This window comes from Thalia democratica, chromosome 4 (assembly GCF_965202585.1).
Source record: "Thalia democratica chromosome 4, ktThaDemo2.hap1.1, whole genome shotgun sequence".
Classification (NCBI taxonomy): domain Eukaryota; kingdom Metazoa; phylum Chordata; class Thaliacea; order Salpida; family Salpidae; genus Thalia; species Thalia democratica.
Window position 1 is genome coordinate 43,641,006 of NC_139168.1, and position 11,680 is coordinate 43,652,685.

The 11,680-nt window shown below is 26.0% G+C and overlaps 1 protein-coding gene across 1 annotated transcript; it reads left to right on the plus strand.

The window, feature by feature from the left end:
• The first annotated feature begins 284 nt into the window (after positions 1-284).
• LOC145833796 (uncharacterized) lies at positions 285-5,644 on the plus strand. The gene is made up of 2 exons (XM_082940984.1): positions 285-469; positions 4,164-5,644. The coding sequence occupies exons 1-2, from the start codon at positions 302-304 to the stop codon at positions 5,346-5,348; spliced, it is 1,353 nt and encodes a 450-aa protein (XP_082797110.1). The 5' UTR covers positions 285-301; the 3' UTR covers positions 5,349-5,644.
• The last annotated feature ends 6,036 nt before the right edge of the window (positions 5,645-11,680 follow it).

Sequence of the window (11,680 nt, forward strand, 5' to 3'; positions counted from 1 at the left end):
GTTCAAATCAGAGAGTTTTTGAAGCAGTACCCCTATGCTATCAGGCCACACTATGTTGTCTTAAACTAGTGTTTATTTGTTTGAAGAACATTAATGTATTAATGTTATTGTTAACACATGTTTTCCTCTAAATTATATAAGTTAAGATCTAGTTGATATTTTTAGAGTGCCTGATTTTATTATTTTAAACATATCAGTATTTTAATATTTGAAAATGGTTGATATTTATAAACTTTTTTACAACTTTCAACAATTATTAATTTTGCTTTTTTTTTGAAGAATTTTTATAATAACTACCAAAATGGGTCGTAAAAAGAAGCGTGTAATGAAACCTTGGTGCTGGTACTGCAACAGGCAGTTTGAAGATGAAAAGATTCTGATTCATCATCAAAAGGCAAAACATTTTAAATGTCATGTCTGCAACAAAAAACTTTTCACTGGTCCAGGTCTTGCTGTACATTGCTTGCAGGTTAGTGAATTAAAATCAAACTTTACGAAACTATTAATTTTTTTTAATTTTCAATGTTTTAAAAAAAGAATTTTAGTGAAATAATTCTAATTTTTATGCTTATGAGCTTAATTGATACAAAAATTAAAAATAATTGATATTGTTCTTATCAGTTTTCTCTTTGAGATGGAATAGTAAATAATCAGAAACTTGGATTCTTTATTTGCCAAAAACCAAGTTAGTCTATCATTCATAGGCCTTTTTTCATAAATAATTTATTGTTCTAACTACTTAGCTAACTTAAGCCAAATAAGATAAAAACAAGGTTTTAAGACCTTTAACAACTTATATTAAAAAAAAGAGAATAACTTTTATTTTGTTTACACATATATTAGAAGTATTTTGTAGTTCCTTTAATTTCCAAAGGTTATGAAACTTTCTTTCTCACATGAAATTGTTCTGTTTATGAATGTTTCAACTCAATTTTACAGGTTAGTCTAAGCACAGGTTGGGTCGCAATTCTTATTTTTTCTTTTATTATATGTGTTTAAAAAATGGGTAGTTTTAAAAATGTCATATTTTTTTGTGAGTTTTAAGTTTCTTAAAAAAAAAACGCCTTGCCACCCTGCTAAATACAAAGTACTTTTGAAGACTACAGCTTATTCTTTGTCACTTTAAGTCACAAATCCCACAAGTTGTTATAATATTATAATTTTATTCATTTGTTCAAAACCATTAATGTTTCCACACTTGTTTTTTTTTTAATAATTTTACCATTATTTTAAAACTTGTATGTTTTTAAAGTTTAACTATTTTCTTAAAATTTTGTTTGACAGAATGATATAATCAGAATAGTTTATAAAATAATATAGTTTTTATTGGTTGAATAAGTTTTGTTATTTTTAGTTTAATTATTAAAAAAAATAATTTTGTTTTGTAAACATATACCTGAACTTTAAAAAAATTGTAGAGTAATACAAAAATTATAATTATTTTTTTAAAGTGAAAAACTGATTTCAAACACATTTAAGATAACTATCAAAATTTGGAGCCCTTTATTATTATTGTTATCATTAGTTTCTTAACAAGTGTAAGTAAAACCTTGAATAATAAAATTACTTTGGAATTTTTAAATTCAAAAAAAATAAACTAAAAATATAAAATACTGTTTTTTATTAAACATATAGTATTTTTGCGTCTGTTAATTTTTTTTCAACTAAATAAGTTAGATAGCTCAGTTTTTAAACTTAAATTTCTTATATTATATAAATTGAAGAATTTTTAGGTTTTAATATTTGAACTGTGCATTTAAAAGTTTGGAATGTGTATTCTTGGCAGTTGATTGAAGTACATTAGTTGTTTAAAAAACGTTACCCAAGTTTTAAGGTTAAGAAAATGTAAATTTTTTAATCTCCATATTAAGTAGATTATTAAATATTAACTTGTTTTATGTAAAGTTTTTGGATATTGTTCAAATAACTAAGCTTTGTTTATTTAAAATTAAAGAGTACTAGAAAATAAAATATGCTGTATTAAAGGGCATAGGGGGCCCACCTTGGTTTTTACAAGTTGATCATATTTTTTAGAAGTTTAATCTAAGCTATCAGACATTATTAACCACTTAATAAAATTCAAAGTAACTTTCAAGATATAAGCGATCATAGTCAGTGACCTCAATAGGTTCCTAATGGAAGGCACAAACAAAAAATCTATATCACTAAAAATCTATCTCCTCCTTAAATTTTTAACCAATCTTCCTTAAATCATCACAGTAAGTCCGTTACTAATATTTAACTTAATTTAATGCAGGATTTTTTTTTGAAAATTAAAACTTTTATCTAAAAAAAACCACATATTTTTTTGTTTTCTTTTTTTATCAAAAATTTTTATTTGATAATATTTTCAAAAACCTGACATTAAAAGTCTTTGAAATGATAAAAGTAATGTTTCCTGAAAATTTGAGGAAGGAGATATATTTCTAGTGAATTTTTAAGCTTCTGAGGAAATTAACCCTATTTTGTTCTATAAAAACTGGTTTGTAGTATATACTTTAAGCTTTCATATAAGAGCTAATGTTAATTTTTGTTTAAAAAAAATGTACACTTGGACTCCCCTATGCCCTTAATTGTATATTTTTCTAGTAATAACCTTAGATCATGTTTTTAGTCTATAAATTACATAAAAAATCACCCTTTTCACAGTTTAGTCTTATTTTATAGAGTTTTAACTAAGCTACAAGTTGCTTTTTAAAAGATTTTTTAACCTCAAAATAATTTTTGAGATATAGCTGGTCAAAGTCGGAGACTACAATAGGTTCCTTATGGGAGGCGCAAACTAAAACAGCAAATAACTAGAAATCACTAAAAGTCTATCTCCTCCTATGTTATTTGAGGTATTTATCTTGAAAAGCGCAGGATAAGATAGATTTTTAGTGAAATAGTTTATTTTTTGCAATTTTAGTTAGTGCCTCCCATAAGGAACCTATTATAGCCTTCAACTTTGACCTGCTAAAATTTTTGAATTTTTAAAATCTGTAAAAAGCGTCATGTAGCTTAGTTAAAACTCTATAAAATTAAACTAATTGTGAAAAGAGTAATTTAACACCCTATGCCCTTAATTAAATTATCATGTGGAGTTTTAAAAATTTTATCAACTTTTGCTACTGTCTTATTGAAATTAACTTTTGTTTCATGTAAAACTGGTTAAATATTAAAAAAAAAAATTTAACATTAAACTATTTTTTAATGCTTTTTGTTCAGTATCAAACAGGGTGCCATATAGTCAGGAAAAGTCAAGAAGAAAAAAAAAGACAAAAGGCAGGAAAAAATGGGAGTTTAAAATAAAAATTCAGGAAATTTGGTATAAACAGGCTCTCAAAAGAGAGTCTGTCATCACTAAAACTGCATTTTGCATAATTTGTCTTCTAAAAAATATAACTTAGACAGTTTATCTTTTTTCAGAGTCTAATTAAATTTTTGAAATAAATTAAAAACTTCTATGATCTTTTGTAAGTATTTAATATGTGGTGGAGAGTTAGTTTATTATTTGTTTTAAGGTGTTTAATTAAAATTACTTGTACAGAAAACTAATACTTAATGTATAGGGTTTTCAAACTAATCACTGTTGTTTTTCTTTCCAGGTCTTTTTATAATACTTGGGTAAATGTGTTATACGCATATCATATTTTGATTATTTGGAAGTCAAAACCAATGTATTTCAAGAATTCTTGGCTTTCTAAAAATCAATTTTTGAATGGTCTATTAAAAATGATGATAAAATAAATTTAAATTCAAGTGTTTATTAGGGTAGAACTATGAATATGGCAACCTTTGAGTTTTCAGCTAAACATTTTTTACATTTGCCAAATACCACAAAAACACCCTGTGAAAGATTTTAGACAATATGAATAAAGTTTCACCTTAGTGGAATTCGATTTTCTGAGATTTTAGCTTATAGTTTTTTTTACATATGGCAATTATCACAAAAACACATTGTGCACAATTTAAGACAATTTAAAGAAAGTTTTATGGTTGTTCTTCTAAAATATTTTAATAAGAAAATATACAAAAATTGAAAATAATTACATTAAAAAAAGTCAGGAAAATTACAAAGATAAGAGAGGAAAAGTCAGCATTTTTTTTTCAGTTCTATAGTGGCAACCCTGATCAAACTTTATAAAAAAAAATGTGTTATATAATATATGTTCTTTAATTAGGTGCATCGGGAGCAAATTTCAAGCATTCCAAATGCAATTCAAGGAAGAACTTCGATTGAAGTAGATATCTATGGCATGGAAGGAATTCCACATGCAGACATGCAAGCTCACCAGTTAAAACTAGCCAATAAGGAAGGACCTAAAAATAAGAAGCGGAAACAAGACGACTCTGATTCTGATGAGGTAGAAGAGTTGAGCATTCCTAATTTTATGGCAGGACAACTTATGCCTGGAATGATGCCAGGATTTAATCCAATGATGGGCGGTCAGAATATGCTAAGAGGACCTAACCCCAACATGCAGTGGCCAGGAATGATGAACAATGGTGATTTTAGAGGACCAATGCATGGCCCTATGGGACTGGGAGGTCCAATGATGAGGCCACGAGGTCCTCCTATGGCAATGGTTCAAAATCCAATGGGTATGCCTCCAAGACCAAGAGGTTTCATGCCGCCACAAGAGAGACCTATGGGTATGCCGCAACGTCCTTCAAACCCTACAACTGATCCCACAGTTTTACATGGTGATAATGAAGTAAAATTAGAACCAAAGCCTCTTTTTCCTGCTGCTTCTAATATACAAGTCAAAGAAGAAAAAACTGAAGAAAATACTAAAACATTTACAACAGGCCCAAAAATGCTGTCAGCAACAACTGAGTTGATGCATCCAGGCGATGAAAATTTGTCATTAGAAGAAATTCGCATGAGTAGTAAAAAGTACAAAAGTTCAATTAAAAAGTTTCAGAATAATGAAAAGCCGCCCTCACCAATGAGACCTTCATCTAATCTGTTTGAGGACCAACTCCAACCTCCACCCTTTTTTGAAGAAAGTGAGCGCAAGCTTATATCCAATCCAGATCAAAATAAGCCGTTGCCACCCCCAAATTTCATGCCGCGCACTCCTCCTTACCAACCTCGAGTGGATGAACCATTCAGACCGAACTCAAGTCAACCACGCAGTCCACAATATAAGCAAAGCCACTTTGGAAACTTTGGTGATAGAGAAAGAGGCATGATGCAAGCACCAGTTAGGGGACAATCAGGTCCGCGATCTATGGGAAACATGCATCGTCCGCAGCATAACTTTGTCGGACATAACTCTAGGCCACCACAGTGGGATCCGCGTCAAAGAGGACCACCTGCAGGTATGAATCAAGGGTACAGACCACGACCACCTATGTATTAAAATTTACTGTAAGTTCATCTTTTTAAAAGGACATAAACTTTTATTTTAAGTATTTAAAACTTTAAATATATTTAAGTACTTTTGAAATAAATGATAAAACTTTAATCGAATAGTTTTTAGGATTTTTCTTTACTCTAGTAGTGCTATTTGACTAAAATTAAAAGTTTTATTTGCTTGACTTAAGAACATTACTAAAAATTTTCATTCTTTTTACAGTTAAAATTAGGCTTGAACTTATGCTTAGAACTTTCTAAAGGTAGTTTAGTGTTATAAGTTTAATAAAATCTAAACCTAGTTATTTTGTTATGTATTTTTATTCGAATAATACTAATTACTATTTACCTGTAGAGCAGATAAAAAATTAAAATAAGTATAAGTTATTGGTCAAGTTTGTAAAACAGCTTCTTTTATTAGCAAAACCTTACTTTTAAGTTCTAAATTTAAAACAAACAATGAAATCAAAGATAAAACTAAGTATTAGGTTTATATTTAAAGTTATTAAATCAATAAAAATACTATTCATACTTAATATATTATAATGTAAACATAAAGTACAATAATCCATTTAAGAGTTAAAAGTTTGTGTTTATATATAAAACTTTTATTTGGTCTCAATCATAATATGTATAGGTTCATGTTGTTTTTATATTCAAGTTACTTATATTATACATGTCTTTATAAATTTGTCAGATTTTAGAAGTTATGTCTTAAAATACAATTTTGAATTAAAAACACAGCAAAAGTTAACAGATAATCTTAAAGGAAATAATAATAAATATACTATTTTAATTGTTAAGTCCGTTATTGTTTCCGGAATTGTTAAGTTAGCACTGTAAAATAAAACAATAAAAATATTATTTGGGACCTATTAGAAAAAATTAAATTGATAATTAAATGTTAGTGTTAGTGAACATAACATTTTATACAATTTAAGTTATATTTCTAAATATTTGCTAACTTGACTAAAAAACCCGCAAAATCTCACTATTCAAAAGGGCCTTGTTTTACAAAAACCCCATAGATTTCTTGAAATTATTGAATGATTAAGTCTGTTTTTTTTCAAATAAAAACATATGGCTAAAAGTATAAGAAAGAAGTTGACTGGTGAATCCTGACATTATTAAAAAGATGTAAAAAGAAGCTTTGCAGATACTTTTTGTACGTAAAATTGACGCTTTATAAATGTTAGATATACTAAAAATTGATATCTTTTGATACGAGCGGAAATGAAACCCATGTAAAAGTTACATCTGTGCAAAATTGACGTAGTGAATTTTGACCTATTCCTACAATAAATAGTAATTAAATGAAAAAAAAATCTTTTACTTCCGGATTAATTTCATTATTTTAGCTTTTGTCAAATATTTAAAGACTAGTTGTTTTTTTTTCCATAAATAAAACAAAAATATATTTACAATTCTAAATTTTTTTAGGCGAAAAATTAGTTTTTAAATTTTATAAAAACAATTTTCAATTACTCAAAATATTTATTATGTGTATAATTTAGACATAAAAGAATGTATATGTTCAAATAACTTATTAGTTGATTTGTGTTTGAGATAAAAAAATAATTCTAGGTCTAAATCAATAATTTCAGCTTTACTATAAATTTAACTACTCTTACTACATTTTATTATTTGAAAAACTTTAATAGAATTCTGTTTGAATAAGATTTAATTAATAACTGTCGGTCTCTTTCTTTGAGTGAAACGTTGTTTTGAAAATAGAATTTTAAAATAGTTGTGTTTATTTATATACTTAGTTAGCATAGCATTTCGAAATAAGTTTCTTAAGCTAAAGATTTAATAAAAAGGTTAAGTCAGTGGTCCTAGCAGTAATTGAAATGTGTGCACACTTAACTAGAATAGAAAATTTATGTGCGTCCCAAGATCAAAAAATTTCTTTTTGTATCTAGTGTAAGTTTCAAAAAAACATCTTAAATATACCAAGACTTATTTTGGACTTAACGATAAAGTCCAGCAAATCTAGTAGTAAATGTTTCAAAAATTTCCTTTATTTTTGTAGCTTATAATAAAAACGATCCTGGTGTGTGCTTACGTTATTATTACTGATTCTAAATCGTGTACAGTATTCTTTAAAAACACCTTAAAAAAAATTGATTTAAAAATATTCTTTTTTAACATTTCAATTGTCAAAACTTTTAGATTAACATCTACTAAACATTTATTCACAAGCTTTTAAAATAAAACAGGTAAGTAGATATGATTTGAAAAAGGTTCATTTTTAGTTCTATAATAAAGACTTATACAGTAAAAGACAACAATATTTTTATAAATAAAAGTAAATAAACCACCTCGAGTCTGATAAATTTTCTTCTAAAAATCTAAAACCAAGTTTCTCAAAGATGGTTGTTTTTATTAGGTCAGTAGAAAATTATTAGTAAATGGGAAAATAAAAGGCGATTTTAAGTTTTTATGCGTATATGATATCAAAATATTAGCTTAGTATTCGTTTTTTATTTCTTTAGATATTGTTTAAAAAACAATATATTTATTAGTAAAAAGTTGGAACAAGGCATAAATTTTAAGTCCAATCAATTTTTAAACAGTGTACACAAAAGAGCTACTCAATGCAGTTATCCAGATATATTTAACTTATTTAGCTACAATAGTAATAATAATAATAAACAAATATTAGTTACATACAAAGTAAATTACACAAAACTAATCTAAATACTAGTTATTAGAGGTAATTAAATACAAACATATACACACCAAAAAGAGCATTAAGCAAATAAAGCAACACTTTATTCAAATTCGTTTTGCCTACAAAGGGTAAGTTTTCTATTTAAAATACATAAAGCTTACATTTTGACTAAGTTGAAAACGCTACAACAGCTTTTAATTATCTTAAATCTCTCCAAATTTTCAGTACAACTTTGATTGTTCACCAAATGTTAAGCAACAGCAGATCTTTTTATTGCATTCATAATTTTAGTAGTATTATTTATTAAACGATAAAAAAAGCACTTAAAAAATTAGGTCTAAGGACCTGGTGTTTAGGAAACTCTGATTTTAACATTTAAATCTTTAGTAATAAAGCAATCAGTTATACGAAATAAAGAAAGCTAAACAAAAAATAACTGAACATTTTGTTAAAAAATTTATTTAAATATTTGTCTAGTAACATAAGAACTAAAAAAAAAGATATATAACTTTAAAATAACTTATAAAAGGAGACAAACAATACTAATAACAAACATGTGGATACTTTAATGATATGTTACAGCTTCTATAAAGAAGGTAAAAAAGTAATACGGTGAAATATTTTTGAGTTAATTTTTATCAGTATTTTCTGCTAAAGTGTGTAACTTTTTTATTTTATAATTTTACTTGAACATCAAAAATAATATATTTGAATACACAAATAAACTTTTGTTTAGTTTTTAATATTTTTAAAGAATTTAATTCTACCATAACTGTACTTAATTTTTATAAATTAAAATATAAAGATAAGTACTGTAATATTTATGTTTTTAATAAGAAAAAAAAAACAATAATAATGAACAAAAATGACAACAACAACAAATTTCCTTCTATTTTAAAACATATATTTTTTATGTTTTGAAAACTTGTCTAAGTCTAGAGTTGTAATAATAGGAAGCAAACAATACTTGCAAACATAAATAAGAATATTTTTTTCTTTTACTTTCTTAGAAAAAGAGATTTTTTAGTATAAGTTTGCTTGAAACAGTTATCTCAGTTTAATATTTAAATACTTAACTTTCTGTTAAAGTATATACATCTATAAGTAATTTTTTTACATTGGCATGCTAAAAAAAAACCAAAAAAAAAGGAAAAAGTTTGTTAGTAATCTGAATTTAATTCAAAACAGTAATCTTAAAAAAAAATCTAAAAAACAACTAGGAAGAAAATGCTGCAATCTAGACTAAACCACTATTATTATAACTTTACAAATCAACTTTTGAACAAAATAATAATTTTGGGTATTAAATGGCAAACACTATTAACTCGTAAAAGTAAATATACGAGTAGAAATGATCACTAATGACTTTGATATTCACTATTTAATAGATAACTTTAAAGTTCATCCTGAAACTTTGTAAAATAACTTATATTTTAAACATAATGGTAGCTTAAACCATAACTACTTCCTTGGTAGGATAGCGGTTTATGACCTATTTTGCTGTTGAATCTAGGTAGGAAAAAATTGTTTCTGAAGACCTCGTATGATAATTATGGACATTTTTACACTTATATAGTAATTATTGAAGTTAGCTGGTAACAAATTATTATTAAACTTAAACATACCTAATTCATATAGATACAGACTTTCAACATCAAGTATTTTTTCCTGAGTTTTTAATTCTCTTACACTATCATCATATTTCTCATATAGTATGCATCTAAGTGCTTTGTTTAGATGAACATTATATCATTTGTACATTTTTTATTTGCTCTTCCCCAGCACAACAAGCCATATCTAACATTGCTCATAAGCAAAGAACTTAATATCAAACATAATGCTTTTTCATTTAAGAAGTGTCTGGTTTTATATAATACACCCAATGTTTTTTGTAATTTTGTTTTTATAGTTTCTATGTGTTATGACTATTTTAAATTTCTGTCTATAATTAATCTCAAAAGTTTATAGCTATTTATGTTTGTTATAACTGTTTTACCTATCTTTACATTAAGATCTACATTTTTCCTAAAACTATTTTTTTATTTATGTAGAATCATGCTTCTGGTTTTATTAAGGTTTAGTTTAAGTTAGTTTCTCATAAGCCAATCTGATACCTTTTTTAGTTCTGTGCTAAAATTTTTACTGCCATTTAGGTATGCGTCTTTTGTGAATGTTTTGTATAACATTGTATCATCTGCAAAGTTTAAGTCATTTACATGTATCAGGAATAACAACAGTCCTAATAGTGAATAATAGCAGACTTCTTTTTCAACAGATTTCAAAAACTTATCAACGCAAACAGGTATATGTTCTTTGACCCGTTTTCTTCAACTGTCTTGTTGTAAGACCGATATAGCTAAGCTTCTACATCTGCTATTGCTGAACATTTGGTGAGCAATCAAAGTTGTGCTAAAAAAATCGATTTGGAGAACTTTAAGATTATTAAAAGTTGTTGTAGCTTTTTTTATTGAGTCACTACCAGTGGTGTACGACTCGATGACCGAGAGATCTAATTATACACCTAGGTTCTTAGACCAAAAGATTTGTTTTTGAATTATTTCTGTTTAATAACTTTATTATCTTTGTTGATTTATGCCTCTTAACTAAAATCTATCTAGAATTTTTAGTTAAACTGTTTTTTAATTTTAATTTAATTACTTGGAAAAATCAGTAACCAACTTTAAAATAAATATTTACTTAAAAACATTATAACATAAAATTACAAATGCTGAGAAAGAAAATCATAAAATAAAATCTTAATCTACAGCAGCCATACTTGTCAATATTTTTTTTAGTGGTTAACTTGTATTTTTGTTTAACTTTAAAAAAACTCAATACTATCAAAATATATTTTTATCAAAACTGCTTTAGTATGGAACTAATAAAACTTCATTTAAGCTTAAAGTAAGTTTAAAAAAAAAAAAAATATATATATATATTTCTTATGAAACTTCTGACCGAAGCTAAAAAAAAAAAGACGGAGATGATAAAATAAAACTATTTATCTTGATTTAGTTTAGTGTATGTGTTTTATTTTGTTTATTTTTATTGTAAAATATGTTTTTAGGTACACAGATACATTGTGATAACAAATGCTTAAGTTGCTACTAATAACTTAATTTCGTTTACTTCTGCATGTTGCTGAGCAGACTTTTGTAGAATTAATAGTTTGAATGCAAAAAAATGTATTTGTGTAAATGAATGTAAAATAGTTTATTATTAACTCTAAGTGGGGTTTTATTTTATCAAGTTTTTTGTTCAAATGTACATCTTAAGTATAATTTTTTTATTACTACTATTTACCTCCTAGATAATTTGTAGTTTTTTCGTTACTTCTACAAGAATATTAACACTAAAAAAATTTTTGTAATATTTTTTTGTTATTCTTTTTTAATCAAGTTTGTTCTTCAGCAAAAGCTTTTCAAAAGTATAAACTTATGTGGAGGGAAAGTATTGTTAAGTAGCTTAGAGTCAAGATAAAGTGTAACAAATAGTTTTTTTTGTATTTGAGTAAGTTTTCTAGAGTTACAAAAAAAAATGTATATACAGTCAAAACAAAAATTGGTCATAATGAAACTGATGATATAAAAGTAAATTGGTTTTTTTGTTTCTAATTAGTTTAAACAAATTTACACGTATTAAAGCTAGTACTTGAATTTTATACA

Bases quoted from the DNA above. Each gene is read 5' to 3' on its own strand.
- LOC145833796 (XM_082940984.1), top strand. From the start codon at position 302: ATGGGTCGTAAAAAGAAGCGTGTAATGAAACCTTGGTGCTGGTACTGC. The intron at 470-4,163 runs GTTAGTGAATTA...TTCTTTAATTAG, and splicing joins TTGCTGTACATTGCTTGCAG to GTGCATCGGGAGCAAATTTC.